Source organism: Hippocampus bargibanti, linkage group LG04, assembly GCF_051943395.1.
Source record: "Hippocampus bargibanti isolate YZ-2025 linkage group LG04, ASM5194339v1, whole genome shotgun sequence".
Lineage (NCBI taxonomy): Eukaryota > Metazoa > Chordata > Actinopteri > Syngnathiformes > Syngnathidae > Hippocampus > Hippocampus bargibanti.
Window position 1 is genome coordinate 21,137,501 of NC_142737.1, and position 15,166 is coordinate 21,152,666.

General features: G+C 40.1%; 3 protein-coding genes and 1 long non-coding RNA gene across 4 annotated transcripts in view; all 4 read left to right on the forward strand.

Annotated features, from left to right (window-relative positions):
- The window catches only part of LOC148899438 (transient receptor potential cation channel subfamily M member 6-like), a 2,695-nt gene extending 512 nt beyond the window's left edge, over nucleotides 1–2,183 (forward strand). The window contains exons 3-6 of the mRNA XM_088993878.1: nucleotides 1–40; nucleotides 151–402; nucleotides 489–663; nucleotides 2,143–2,183. The exon at nucleotides 1–40 is cut by the window's left edge and continues 89 nt beyond it. Coding sequence (XP_088850004.1) covers nucleotides 1–40; nucleotides 151–402; nucleotides 489–663; nucleotides 2,143–2,183 — 508 coding nt within the window. The remainder of the gene's footprint in view (nucleotides 41–150; nucleotides 403–488; nucleotides 664–2,142) is intronic.
- Nucleotides 2,181–2,717, forward strand: LOC148899439 (uncharacterized). Its single transcript, XR_016114732.1, has 3 exons — nucleotides 2,181–2,304; nucleotides 2,400–2,514; nucleotides 2,606–2,717. It is a non-coding gene; the product is annotated as an uncharacterized LOC148899439 (long non-coding RNA).
- Nucleotides 2,718–2,807: 90 nt separating this feature from the next.
- LOC148899440 (transient receptor potential cation channel subfamily M member 6-like) lies at nucleotides 2,808–7,482 on the forward strand. Its single transcript, XM_088994676.1, has 14 exons — nucleotides 2,808–2,896; nucleotides 3,418–3,441; nucleotides 3,571–3,673; nucleotides 3,845–3,888; nucleotides 3,981–4,045; nucleotides 4,138–4,163; nucleotides 4,308–4,355; nucleotides 4,581–4,646; nucleotides 4,788–5,026; nucleotides 5,177–5,259; nucleotides 5,335–5,540; nucleotides 7,010–7,061; nucleotides 7,182–7,294; nucleotides 7,398–7,482. The coding sequence occupies exons 3-14, from the start codon at nucleotides 3,577–3,579 to the stop codon at nucleotides 7,472–7,474; spliced, it is 1,116 nt and encodes a 371-aa protein (XP_088850802.1). The 5' UTR covers nucleotides 2,808–2,896; nucleotides 3,418–3,441; nucleotides 3,571–3,576; the 3' UTR covers nucleotides 7,475–7,482.
- A 2,238-nt stretch (nucleotides 7,483–9,720) lies between these two features.
- On the forward strand, nucleotides 9,721–13,721 carry LOC148899441 (transient receptor potential cation channel subfamily M member 6-like). Its single transcript, XM_088994677.1, has 11 exons — nucleotides 9,721–9,758; nucleotides 9,851–9,915; nucleotides 10,008–10,033; nucleotides 10,176–10,223; nucleotides 10,449–10,514; nucleotides 10,656–10,894; nucleotides 11,045–11,127; nucleotides 11,203–11,408; nucleotides 12,839–12,890; nucleotides 13,011–13,123; nucleotides 13,227–13,721. The coding sequence occupies exons 4-11, from the start codon at nucleotides 10,202–10,204 to the stop codon at nucleotides 13,301–13,303; spliced, it is 858 nt and encodes a 285-aa protein (XP_088850803.1). The 5' UTR covers nucleotides 9,721–9,758; nucleotides 9,851–9,915; nucleotides 10,008–10,033; nucleotides 10,176–10,201; the 3' UTR covers nucleotides 13,304–13,721.
- The last annotated feature ends 1,445 nt before the right edge of the window (nucleotides 13,722–15,166 follow it).

Genomic DNA, 15,166 nt, shown 5'->3' on the forward strand with positions numbered 1-15,166 from the left:
CTTATATATATTGACTACAGCAGTGGAGAAAACCAGAGAGGTAAGAGAACCGAACAGTGGAACTTGGAGTGCACTGAAATGAAAAATAAAAATGTAGTGATAAAGTAATTTGATGACTAATAATGATAATTAATGGAACCCCTGTATCAGGTGTTAATGTCAGAACCAAGGAAGCTGAGGCACAAACTGAAGATTTGGTTCTCAGAGTACTGGAATTTGTCTGACTTCATTGCCATCGTCATCTTCCTGTTTGCTCTGGTGATGCATTGGCATGCGGACCCATACCGGACAGTCGGACGCATCGCCTACTGTCTGGACATTATATTTTGGTTTGTCAGGGTGATGGATCTTCTGGCTGTCAATCAGCATGCTGGTCCCTACCTCACAATGATGACCAAAATGGTGCGTGGCTAATGTGCAGTACTTTTGCACTTTTAAGAACATACTCTCAATCATGATTTGCCTGGTTTCTCTCTGTTTTCAACCAGACTTCAAACATGTTCTTTATCGTGGTGATGATGGCAATTGTGCTGCTCAGTTTTGGGGTATCGAGGAAGGCCATCCTGTCACCAGATGAAGACCCGTCATGGAGTTTAGCTCGTGACGTTGTGTTGCAGCCATACTGGATGTTCTATGGAGAGGTCTACGCATCAGAGATAGATCGTTAGTTGTTCAGTAGAAGGCATTGATATTTGTCAACTGTGAGCCTCTGAAGCCCTTTGAGATTCTTTTTCTGATTAAGTAAATACTGATGTCGCCAACTAAGCAACTATGAAGTCAATTTGACTTGATAGTAAAATTCCAGTTGTCACATATACATTTAAAATAAAAGTAAAAGGATATTTTACTGTGAAAAAAGGAACATGTAATCAGAATAATTGGAGAATGCTTTGCATGAATCTCTTGGGCAGTTTGTATTTTCCAGATTCAAGGGGCTTTACTTTCATCCTTTTTGTATTAAAACAGATTATTATTGGGCGTGGGTGGGGGGGGGGTGTTGCACCTTTGTTTGCCCTTGTGGGATGGGAACAGTGTTTTCCCAGCCAATCATAGTGGAATCCCTCATTTGCATCAAATTAGGGTCAGTGTGCAGTTCGGCCCGAGTACAGCCTGCTTGACATTGTGAGAACAGAAATAGACCACTAAGGCAGTGTCAAAACTATAGCTCTCTCTTTAAATGTTATTGACGTTTTTCTGTTTTTTAATAAATGTGTGTTTTTAATATCTTGAATTTGTAAATAAAATAAAATATAGTATATTAGAGTAATAATGACAGGGGTGCTATTGAAATATTTTTAAATTGAAAAGGATTATAATCTATTCAGTGATTTGAGTTCTACAATGATTCAAAGGGATTATCCCAAGATCCTGTCACATTTATAAATAAAATACCATGGCGTCCATCATGCAAGTCTGCTAGGCGCCAAATTTGTTTGGGTGCATTAATCAAGTACACCAAAATCGTGTTAGATGCCTGTGTTACATAATAGACACCCTTTTAGCAGGGCTAACATTTAGTCTATTTTTGAGACTAAATTGGAAATGCACTAGGGGGCGAGAGAGGAACTCACAAACACGCTAGAGTCGGCTAGACTATTGATCCGCAAAAAATGAGGATGTGCCCATTTTTATGCCAGGCTTCTTTCTGTTGCCATATTGTCAGATGTGTCGGGGGGCAAGTCAACTCTGTTCGAAGGAACACCCAGAGAGGTGCAACACGACTAGAGTTGCATCAAGTTATGCCCATAATTCCTTGTTATGGCATGAGGAAGCCACATGCTAAATGCCACATTAGCATTACTGCAGCTTCTTCTTTGGTTTCCGTTTTTATTGTAACTTTCAATGGCTGTTTGCAAATGCTTGGTCCGTAAAATGTATGTATGTATATATATTTACTGTATAGATATGTATGTATATACTGTATATACAGTAAAGTCTCGTTATATCGATATTCTTGGGAGTCTGAAAAAATATCGATATAACCGGACTATCGATATATCTGATCCTGCGGCATGTAAATTTTCTCCTTGCGTTCATAGAAATAGTATCGTAATAAGCAGTACTATCGATATAACGAGACTTTACTGTATGTTCTTTATTTTCATCTTCATCCATTGCTTTTTTCTTCTTTCTTTTTATTAGTGCGTACTTTTGGTGCATTATCACCACATTTTGGCCATTGATCGTTGATGCACCAAAAGTACTCGTCAACTGCCCGAAAAAGTTCATATTGTTGGCGAATTTAGATTTTGTGAGCAAGTCCAAGCGCTAGTTTTAATAAGTCACAGTACCAGAAAAAAAAGAGTAAAAATATGTTATCACCTATTCAAATATTCACGTCTTTTTACATTTGTATTGCATTGAATGTTGGGTTGAATGGAATGTGTTTGTTTTAACAGCTTGTGATGATGGTCATCCATGTGCTCCTGCTTCCTTTCTTACCGCATTCCTTCAAGCCATCTACCTGTTTTTTCAGTACATAATCATGGTCAATATCCTCATTGCATTTTTTAAGTGAGTATCTTAGCAAAAGGCATATCCATCTTCAGGTTTGGGTGCCAGGGGAGAATATTTTTTTTACCTCTGGGTTGTCTTTCATTCTCAGCAACATCTATTTCGACATGGCATCAACATCCAATAAGTTGTGGAAGTACAATTGCTACCGCTACATAATGACTTATCTGGACAGACCCCGGCTGCCTCCACCCCTAATTCTCCTCAGTCATGTGAGTTTTGCTTTTCGGGCCATTTACAGACGACTTACAAGCAACGTTCTTCTTTCTGACCATGGGAACATTTGTCAAGAATTAGAAAATGGTACCTTCCGCCGGAGTGTGAGCCAACTGAATTCCCAGAACAGAAATTTAGCAAAATCTCCAACATTGGCCTATCTGTCAAGAGACCGCCCTCATGGCTACTGCAGGTCTTTATCAACCAGTGTGGAGGATATGACTTTCTTTGGGGCATTACCCATTTCAAGGGGTGCGTCATTTCCTTACCTTAACGAAGCACAGAACAAGCAAGATGGTAAAACAAGTTTCAGAGATGACACATCATTAAAATGGGGCAGAACCAGAGGTACGGTTGTCATGAACAATTTCTACTTTGATCTAATGTTTGAACATCGTATGCTTGATGGAATGAGTTTAACACACATTTTTTTCAATGAACACGACATTAAATATAATTCTGTATGTTACACACCTTTCTGTTTGTGTATGTGAGTTGGATTGTTGGCCCTGCATTTCACCAAGTAATTGTTACTTATTTAATGAACTTGAGCTTTGGTTTTAAAACTCTTAGTTCAATTGTTTGGTCTCAATGTTTCTAGTATTTGATTCCACAGAATTGTCCAAATCATCTGACTTGACACAAACATTGACCAGAAGAAAAGCCCCATGTAGGAAGACTGTTAAAATACAAGAGAGCAACCCAGACAATGTAAGAGTTGGTTGAATTATTGACTGTACAACTGTATGTCTTCTTAATGCACACATTTAAACAATTCCCATGTATAGAGTGTAATTGCTGCTTTGTCTTGTGTTGTCTTTATTTTGCTTCTTTAAATAGGGAACCATGGAGACACTTTTTTCTGATGCTTGCTGGAACAGGTGGCGAAGGTTGAAAGGAGAACCTGCATGTTGGTCAGCTTCAACTAGCCTCAATCAGCTAAGTAAGAACTGATTTGGCTTTTCAAATGCAGCGCAAACATTTTGGCCTTGTGCCGGGGAGTGTTCTACACATTTTTGTACATAATGGAGAGTAAGCAGGTTATGAGAGCGTACCAAAATGCATGATATTTGCCATATGTTATTGTTTTATAATATTTTTGCCTTTTTTCAAGATTTTGAGCCTTTGGATTTGCAGAAGCAAGTTTTTTGTCATCAGGTACTGTCAAAATGTTACACTTACATTTCACAAAGGGTCTGTGTATGCATTTGTATGTGTATTTAAGTATAATATTTGATTGTGAAATCCAGGATGTTTTGAGCCCAACTCATTCAGAATGGAACGGCTGGTCCCGATCAGTGAGCCGCAGATCTTCGTGAGTTTGCCTTTTGTCTGTCTGTCCTCCTTTGGTTGGATAATGAAATCAACACTTGATTTATTTGTTTTCTTTTTTTATGTCTACACCAGGTTGCAGAGTGGTTTTGCTTCTGAAGGTATTTCTTAAATACGTGTGCGTGCGTGTTTGTGTTCGTGTGTATGTTTTTGTGTGTGCGAGAGTGTGTGTGTGCATGTGTCTACCAACACGGGTGTATAAAGTAGTTGTACAGCATGAAATTACTGTCCTGTCCTTGTTTCAGGGAGTTCCTCATTCCATTTAACGGATATGTTGTATCCACATTATTCAGGTATTAATAAAATGGACTTCAAATAGATGTAAATAGATGTATTTGTTTATCTACTGTCTGTATTCATGAATAATAATACTAATCATCATCATGGAAAATGATTGCATTTGAACATGTTGCAAACAATATGATACAATGATATCGATATGTGTGTGTGTTGCTGTGCTGTTATTGTGGAATAGTTCAGTACGTACTAAATGTGTGTGTCTGTGTGTATGTGAACAGCCATGGAAAGAAACAATCTGATGAGACTCGCTCAAACGATCCCATTTTCTCCCATTTCCATTCTAGGTACTCTTTTCTACGCGCATCAACATCAATTGATTTGTAAATGCCAACTGTCATTTCCGATGATCAACGAGATGCTGTACATTGTGATACATGATCCTAAAATTGATTCACTATTCACTTTTGCCCTCTTGTTTGCTGGAGGTGGTGAAGCGGTAAGCATTTACTCCTTGGAGGATGTTCACTCTGAGGTTCATCCTGAATCCAGCACAATTTCATCGTGGTCTTCCCGAGGCTTGTCTGCAATGCTTCAACCTCTCCCGAGTGAAGAGGGATCGCTGGATGGTGGCCTGCGGCGGGGGTGCAGGGTGCTATGCACCTGGGCCGAACGGGATGTACTCATACCTGGAATGGTGTACGTGGTCAAAGCCTTCAGACCAGAGGTGCTATCTGCCTGGCACAAATACTTTCACGGCGGTCATTTGAAAGTGGCAAGGATACTACTCTCGGCTTGCAATTATACTGATCGATGATGTATAGAAAGTTGATTGATTTCTCCAAGGTATTTTTTTTTATGTTGTCGCTATTTATAGGAGATTCAGCAGCAGAAGGCAGCACACAGGATGATGCAAGTTTTCAACCAGATCAAACCCGCTAACATTGAACATTCACCAAAGTATGTCCATTTGTGTGATTTTACAATTGTTACACACCGTTGCATCTGTGTTCATTTGCCACGTCACCGTGCCAGATTTCTGGACGTATCATTGGTCCTTTGGCATTCGAATGGTCAGTGGTTGACTATTGAAAGGAACATGTCTGGTAACTTCCAAAAGTACAACAACAACACAGGAGAGGAGATCACACCTTCCTCTTCACTGGAAGAGCTGCTCCTGGCCTTCTCACACTGGACCTATGAGTACTCGAGCACAGAACTGCTGGTACTTGATGTACAAGGTGGGTCTCGCGAACCTGTACAGTTTTGTCAAATATATTGCACTTTTTAGCTGAATGCACTAAAACCTTTCATAGATTAATTTGATGTGATCTCCCCTCAGCATTTGAATGGATATTTTAGCTGTAACTTACTGTCCTTTTGTCACAACTTCAGCAGGACATGAAGGTTGCCCCTTTCTTTCTTTCTTTCTTTCTTTCTTTCTTTCTTTTTCTTTCTTTCTTTCTTTCTTTTTCTTTCTTTCTTTCTTTCTTTCTTTCTTTCTTTCTTTCTTTCTTTCTTTCTTTCTTTCTTTCTTTCTTTCTTTCTTTCCGTTAGCCATCATCAATAATAAATAAATGTACTGCAAGTAAAATAGCAATAAAATAAAACATCCAATACAAGCCAAACAGCTTGCATCTGGTCAGTCAAATTATTTGAACAAATAGCTAAATATATAATTTAACCACATTTTCCTCAGGGTTGTCTAGTTGATTTGTGTGTCAGTGCTTTTTAGGCAATTTGCTCTTCCCCAACAAGCTCATGAAACGTAATCTAAAGTGAATTGACTCGTTTGATTATAATTAACTCATTCACTGCCAAACAATGTGCAAAATGTGTTCACTCCAGTGCAAAATATTGAGTTTTAGGACTACATAAACATTCAATGCAGCATAAGAGACTTTAGACTGTGTTCTTTCATTCGGAAAAAAAAGTTCATTTCTACATTATTTGGCTCTGGAGTAATATGAGGCACAAGTGGGGGAGGCTGTACAAAAGGCAAATGCCGCCCGTCGTGAAAGGGGAAAACATTGCCAGGTCTGAAATGCGCTTTAACAACAGCCCCCGGGCAAGAAAACCAAAACCCGAACAAATTCGGGAATAGCGCTCCATGTCATGCTTTTCAATTCCCGATCTGTTTTGACACCGTGAGACCACAATGCCACCGGAAGTTTGAGGAAAAGTACATAGCTATTCTCAGGCTTCTAACATGCTGTCAGAGGAAAGTGGCCACTCATCTTAGAATGTCAACAGAAGGTTGCAATGATATGTGATATATATGTGATATATATATGTCATATATGTGATATATGAAGACAACTGGAAGAGTAACAGATAGTCATAGACATCTTTGGAAGTGTGTAAGTGGATCAAACACCCATTGTGAATTTTGTTGTTTAGCTGTTTGAGAACAAGTGGTGAAAAAATTGTCACACATTGAATAGGTGGACATGTGCACTGGAACAATTAAGGACGGTCAAATTTTATAATAAGCGCCTTTCGTCGGACTTAATGTGAAAATTTTAATTTGTAACGGATTCTTTTATTACAGACAGTGGCGTTATTGGTTGTTTAATTACCTGACATGTTTCGGCGTGCACTTCCACCTTCATCAGAGGGAAAAGATTCAAGTTCATTTAGGTTCATCCGGAAATGTCACCCAACAGGCTCTAACGCTAACCTTTTGTGAATTGTATATTGCATATGACAGGAGTGGGAGAAGAGCTGACCGACCCGACAGTCATTATGGCAGACGAGCACAGGTATGATTCCAACTTCAACGTGAGAGTTTCGCTCAAGTTCAGCTGAGGTTATCTCAAACAATTGTTCATAAAACATATTTGACTTGCATTTTTTTGATGTCGTTTCTGTCTCTTACGCAGAAGCGGCAGGCGTGAGATGCTGTTTGGCCCCGACAACCTTGGAGATTCTGCCATCAACGCCTTTCTTCAAAAGCACTCCTGCGGCACTTGCTGCCACACATTGGGCCTCTCAGGTGCATGAAGCGATTGGATTTTAAATTACAGAAGGAGACAACCTGTGCTAAAATATGGGTTGCATGTGTTAATGCAGCGTGTCACCTCAATGTTGTCACTCAGGAGGGCAAAGTTGGCTCGGAGATAAATCCCCAACAACTTCAAATGAAGACAACACATATCAAGAGCCAGCTAATTAAGCCGCAAGCGTTCATTTATTTCTATAACAACAACGGTGTTCGAGGCGGGGTGGCTGGGGGTTGGTGGGTTCTGCTTTGTGCGTTTGCGCCGCGCAGCCTTTGATTACGTATTAATCATGTCTTTGTGCTGGCAATGTGCTGCTGAGACATTAGCTTTGATTAGCTATTAATTAATGTCTCTGGGTAGAAACGAGACCAGCATCAAGAAGATAACTTGCTCGGAAAGGAACTGCGCTCAAAAACAAACATGAGCAGCAAACAAACACACAAACATACAGTCACTGTTGTTTTGATATTTCAAAGGTACCTTGTGTTTCCTCTTCCTCCTCTTATGTCCTCTCCAAGATTTCTATCACAAATCAAACCAAATTATTCATGATGGAAGCATGGACTTCCTCAAAGCCCCGTCAGTATTCTCTTTCTTGTGCTAATGACGATGATATGGGAGAGACATGTCGCTTACTGATGTATCTCTTGTTCAGCTTTAAGGAGGCATCTGGACACACACAAGGAAAGCAGTGAGGCACAGCCTGCCCCAAGGGAAATGGAACAAAAGGATAAGGGGGGAAAAAAACGTCTCGGCTAAAAGCATCGCGCTACCTGTGGCCCGTGAAGTAGCAATAAAAGGACACGCTTACATCTCAACTCTAAACTCACACTGTCTTTGAAGAAAATATCATCTTGCTCCTGCATCAGGCCAATGCACTAGCACACTGTCATATAGCAGCAAAAACAATTTGAATTAGTGACTGAGACACACACAACTGTATTCACTTCAAGTATCGTACATGTCATGCGCATGCTCAGATAGTTTTGTTCATACTATTGAGCAAATTACAAGCAGGTGGAAGAATCTATTAGCGCACGTTCAATTGTGTCACCAGACATGAGCTGTTATGCAAGTACTTTGTTCAAAGTCGTACTCATGTTGTGCATGTGCAAGAAAGAAAATAAAGAGGCAGAATTTCACCCATAAAATTTATTGTATTTTTTTTCTTCCCACAACAAAATGTCTACAAAAGCGATAAAATATAGAATTTAACAAAAATCACTTCAAACCTTCACATTATATGTACACATATCAAAGGAGGACTCAGTAAAGGGCCCTGCATAGCTCTGACCTTCAACCCATTTTAATCCGTAATGTGGGTGTCTGCGATGCAAATAAATGCAAATTTATACATGCATACACACACGCGGAGAATTTCATTTTAATGTGAAAAAGAAACTGTTTGCACAGAGGCGCTCATCGTGGATTGATAGTCAGAGCTCAGAGTCCTGCAGAGTCCTAAATGTCCCAATGGAAAAAAACACAACATGTAAAAGCTGTATGTCAGTGTCGTCTAATGCGCATTTTCCTTGAGTCTCCCGATTGGTTTTTCAAGTAAACTCAATACAGTAAAGCATCTATAGCCCACTTCCAATCATTCCTCTTCTCACTCGCTATGGCACTTTCCTTTTTTAAGATGTCATTTTGGGGGAAATGTTTGTTTTAGTTAGTCCTGTGTAAAAGATATTATGTAACCCCAAATACCTTTTTATAGGTAGTGGTTACAGATTGCGACATTAGGATTTATCTGCTCTTGCTTGCACGCAAAGTCATCCTAAAAAATAAATTAACAATTTCAATACTATTTGAATTGCACGCATATGTAATGCATCGAGAAAGCTTACAAAGCATCGGTATACAAAACATTGTCTCAGTCTCACTGTATCCCTGTGCCTTCTATGCGCACACACACACACACACACACACACACACACACACACACACACACACACACACACACACACACACACACACACACACACACACACACACACACACACACACACACACACACACACACACACACACACACACACACACGCACGCACACGCGCACACACACGCACACACACATACACACACACGCACTGGTTCTTTTCAAGAAAGGTAGGACGGTTTGTTGGGAGTCGTGTGTTGGTCAAAGTCTCGGGAATCAATTTCAAAAACAAGTGTATGTATCTGTTGGTTAGTTTTTTTTCAAGAGCCATCCTGTGGAATGTCGCTTAGTTATCAGCTAAGTAAGAACTGATTTGGCTTTTCAAATGCAGCGCAAACATTTTGGCCTTGTGCCGGGGAGTGTTCTACACATTTTTGTACATAATGGAGAGTAAGCAGGTTATGAGAGAGCGTACCAAAATGCATGATATTTGCCATATGTTATTGTTTTATAATATTTTTGCCTTTTTTCAAGATTTTGAGCCTTTGGATTTGCAGAAGCAAGTTTTTTGTCATCAGGTACTGTCAAAATGTTACACTTACATTTCACAAAGGGTCTGTGTATGCATTTGTATGTGTATTTAAGTATAATATTTGATTGTGAAATCCAGGATGTTTTGAGCCCAACTCATTCAGAATGGAACGGCTGGTCCCGATCAGTGAGCCGCAGATCTTCGTGAGTTTGCCTTTTGTCTGTCTGTCCTCCTTTGGTTGGATAATGAAATCAACACTTGATTTATTTGTTTTCTTTTTTTATGTCTACACCAGGTTGCAGAGTGGTTTTGCTTCTGAAGGTATTTCTTAAATACGTGTGCGTGCGTGTTTGTGTTCGTGTGTATGTTTTTGTGTGTGCGAGAGTGTGTGTGCATGTGTCTACCAACACGGGTGTATAAAGTAGTTGTACAGCATGAAATTACTGTCCTGTCCTTGTTTCAGGGAGTTCCTCATTCCATTTAACGGATATGTTGTATCCACATTATTCAGGTATTAATAAAATGGACTTCAAATAGATGTAAATAGATGTATTTGTTTATCTACTGTCTGTATTCATGAATAATAATACTAATCATCATCATGGAAAATGATTGCATTTGAACATGTTGCAAACAATATGATACAATGATATCGATATGTGTGTGTGTTGCTGTGCTGTTATTGTGGAATAGTTCAGTACGTACTAAATGTGTGTGTCTGTGTGTATGTGAACAGCCATGGAAAGAAACAATCTGATGAGACTCGCTCAAACAATCCCATTTTCTCCCATTTCCATTCTAGGTACTCTTTTTTACGCGCATCAACATCAATTGATTTGTAAATGCCAACTGTCATTTCCGATGATCAACGAGATGCTGTACATTGTGATACATGATCCTAAAATTGATTCTCTATTCACTTTTGCCCTCTTGTTTGCTGGAGGTGGTGAAGCGGTAAGCATTTACTCCTTGGAGGATGTTCACTCTGAGGTTCATCCTGAATCCAGCACAATTTCATCGTGGTCTTCCCGAGGCTTGTCTGCAATGCTTCAACCTCTCCCGAGTGAAGAGGGATCGCTGGATGGTGGCCTGCGGCGGGGGTGCAGGGTGCTATGCACCTGGGCCGAACGGGATGTACTCATACCTGGAATGGTGTACGTGGTCAAAGCCTTCAGACCAGAGGTGCTATCTGCCTGGCACAAATACTTTCACGGCGGTCTTTTGAAAGTGGCAAGGATACTACTCTCGGCTTGCAATTATACTGATCGATGATGTATAGAAAGTTGATTGATTTCTCCAAGGTATTTTTTTTTATGTTGTCGCTATTTATAGGAGATTCAGCAGCAGAAGGCAGCACACAGGATGATGCAAGTTTTCAACCAGATCAAACCCGCTAACATTGAACATTCACCAAAGTATGTCCATTTGTGTGATTTTACAATTGTTACACACCGTTGCATCTGTGTTCATTTGCCACGTCACCGTGCCAGATTTCTGGACGTATCATTGGTCCTTTGGCATTCGAATGGTCAGTGGTTGACTATTGAAAGGAACATGTCTGGTAACTTCCAAAAGTACAACAACAACACAGGAGAGGAGATCACACCTTCCTCTTCACTGGAAGAGCTGCTCCTGGCCTTCTCACACTGGACCTATGAGTACTCGAGCACAGAACTGCTGGTACTTGATGTACAAGGTGGGTCTCGCGAACCTGTACAGTTTTGTCAAATATATTGCACTTTTTAGCTGAATGCACTAAAACCTTTCATAGATTAATTTGATGTGATCTCCCCTCAGCATTTGAATGGATATTTTAGCTGTAACTTACTGTCCTTTTGTCACAACTTCAGCAGGACATGAAGGTTGCCCCTTTCTTTCTTTCTTTCTTTCTTTCTTTCTTTCTTTCTTTCTTTCTTTCTTTCTTTCTTTCTTTCTTTCTTTCTTTCTTTCTTTCTTTCTTTCTTTCTTTCTTTCTTTCTTTCTTTCTTTCTTTCTTTCTTTCTTTCCGTTAGCCATCATCAATAATAAATAAATGTACTGCAAGTAAAATAGCAATAAAATAAAACATCCAATACAAGCCAAACAGCTTGCATCTGGTCAGTCAAATTATTTGAACAAATAGCTAAATATATAATTTAACCACATTTTCCTCAGGGTTGTCTAGTTGATTTGTGTGTCAGTGCTTTTTAGGCAATTTGCTCTTCCCCAACAAGCTCATGAAACGTAATCTAAAGTGAATTGACTCGTTTGATTATAATTAACTCATTCACTGCCAAACAATGTGCAAAATGTGTTCACTCCAGTGCAAAATATTGAGTTTTAGGACTACATAAACATTCAATGCAGCATAAGAGACTTTAGACTGTGTTCTTTCATTCGGAAAAAAAAGTTCATTTCTACATTATTTGGCTCTGGAGTAATATGAGGCACAAGTGGGGGAGGCTGTACAAAAGGCAAATGCCGCCCGTCGTGAAAGGGGAAAACATTGCCAGGTCTGAAATGCGCTTTAACAACAGCCCCCGGGCAAGAAAACCAAAACCCGAACAAATTCGGGAATAGCGCTCCATGTCATGCTTTTCAATTCCCGATCTGTTTTGACACCGTGAGACCACAATGCCACCGGAAGTTTGAGGAAAAGTACATAGCTATTCTCAGGCTTCTAACATGCTGTCAGAGGAAAGTGGCCACTCATCTTAGAATGTCAACAGAAGGTTGCAATGATGATATGAAGACAACTGGAAGAGTAACAGATAGTCGTAGACATCTTTGGAAGTGTGTAAGTGGATCAAACACCCATTGTGAATTTTGTTGTTTAGCTGTTTGAGAACAAGTGGTGAAAAAATTGTCACACATTGAATAGGTGGACATGTGCACTGGAACAATTAAGGACGGTCAAATTTTATAATAAGCGCCTTTCGTCGGACTTAATGTGAAAATTTTAATTTGTAACGGATTCTTTTATTACAGACAGTGGCGTTATTGGTTGTTTAATTACCTGACATGTTTCGGCGTGCACTTCCACCTTCATCAGAGGGAAAAGATTCAAGTTCATTTAGGTTCATCCGGAAATGTCACCCAACAGGCTCTAACGCTAACCTTTTGTGAATTTTATATTGCATATGACAGGAGTGGGAGAAGAGCTGACCGACCCGACAGTCATTATGGCAGACGAGCACAGGTATGATTCCAACTTCAACGTGAGAGTTTCGCTCAAGTTCAGCTGAGGTTATCTCAAACAATTGTTCATAAAACATATTTGACTTGCATTTTTTTGATGTCGTTTCTGTCTCTTACGCAGAAGCGGCAGGCGTGAGATGCTGTTTGGCCCCGACAACCTTGGAGATTCTGCCATCAACGCCTTTCTTCAAAAGCACTCCTGCGGCACTTGCTGCCACACATTGGGCCTCTCAGGTGCATGAAGCGATTGGATTTTAAATTACAGAAGGAGACAACCTGTGCTAAAATATGGGTTGCATGTGTTAATGCAGCGTGTCACCTCAATGTTGTCACTCAGGAGGGCAAAGTTGGCTCGGAGATAAATCCCCAACAACTTCAAATGAAGACAACACATATCAAGAGCCAGCTAATTAAGCCGCAAGCGTTCGTTTACTTCTATAACAACAACGGTGTTCGAGGCGGGGTGGCTGGGGGTTGGTGGGTTCTGCTTTGTGCGTTTGCGCCGCGCAGCCTTTGATTACGTATTAATCATGTCTTTGTGCTGGCAATGTGCTGCTGAGACATTAGCTTTGATTAGCTATTAATTAATGTCTCTGGGTAGAAACGAGACCAGCATCAAGAGGATAACTTGCTCGGAAAGGAACTGCGCTCAAAAACAAACATGAGCAGCAAACAAACACACAAACATACAGTCACTGTTGTTTTGATATTTCAAAGGTACCTTGTGTTTCCTCTTCCTCCTCTTATGTCCTCTCCAAGATTTCTATCACAAATCAAACCAAATTATTCATGATGGAAGCATGGACTTCCTCAAAGCCCCGTCAGTATTCTCTTTCTTGTGCTAATGACGATGATATGGGAGAGACATGTCGCTTACTGATGTATCTCTTGTTCAGCTTTAAGGAGGCATCTGGACACACACAAGGAAAGCAGTGAGGCACAGCCTGCCCCAAGGGAAATGGAACAAAAGGATAAGGGGGGAAAAAAACGTCTCGGCTAAAAGCATCGCGCTACCTGTGGCCCGTGAAGTAGCAATAAAAAGGACACGCTTACATCTCAACTCTAAACTCACACTGTCTTTGAAGAAAATATCATCTTGCTCCTGCATCAGGCCAATGCACTAGCACACTGTCATATAGCAGCAAAAACAATTTGAATTAGTGACTGAGACACACACAACTGTATTCACTTCAAGTATCGTACATGTCATGCGCATGCTCAGATAGTTTTGTTCATACTATTGAGCAAATTACAAGCAGGTGGAAGAATCTATTAGCGCACGTTCAATTGTGTCACCAGACATGAGCTGTTATGCAAGTACTTTGTTCAAAGTCGTACTCATGTTGTGCATGTGCAAGAAAGAAAATAAAGAGGCAGAATTTCACCCATAAAATTTATTGTATTTTTTTTCTTCCCACAACAAAATGTCTACAAAAGCGATAAAATATAGAATTTAACAAAAATCACTTCAAACCTTCACATTATATGTACACATATCAAAGGAGGACTCAGTAAAGGGCCCTGCATAGCTCTGACCTTCAACCCATTTTAATCCGTAATGTGGGTGTCTGCGATGCAAATAAATGCAAATTTATACATGCATACACACACGCGGAGAATTTCATTTTAATGTGAAAAAGAAACTGTTTGCACAGAGGCGCTCATCGTGGATTGATAGTCAGAGCTCAGAGTCCTGCAGAGTCCTAAATGTCCCAATGGAAAAAAACACAACATGTAAAAGCTGTATGTCAGTGTCGTCTAATGCGCATTTTCCTTGAGTCTCCCGATTGGTTTTTCAAGTAAACTCAATACAGTAAAGCATCTATAGCCCACTTCCAATCATTCCTCTTCTCACTCGCTATGGCACTTTGAAAACAAAATGAATTATTTCCTTTTTTAAGATGTCATTTTGGGGGAAATGTTTGTTTTAGTTAGTCCTGTGTAAAAGATATTATGTAACCCCAAATACCTTTTTATAGGTAGTGGTTACAGATTGCGACATTAGGATTTATCTGCTCTTGCTTGCACGCAAAGTCATCCTAAAAAATAAATTAACAATTTCAATACTATTTGAATTGCACGCATATGTAATGCATCGAGAAAGCTTACAAAGCATCGGTATACAAAACATTGTCTCAGTCTCACTGTATCCCTGTGCCTCCTATGCGCACACACACACACACACACACACACACACACACACACACACACACACACACACACACACACACACACACACACGCACACACGCGCACACACACACACACACACCACATA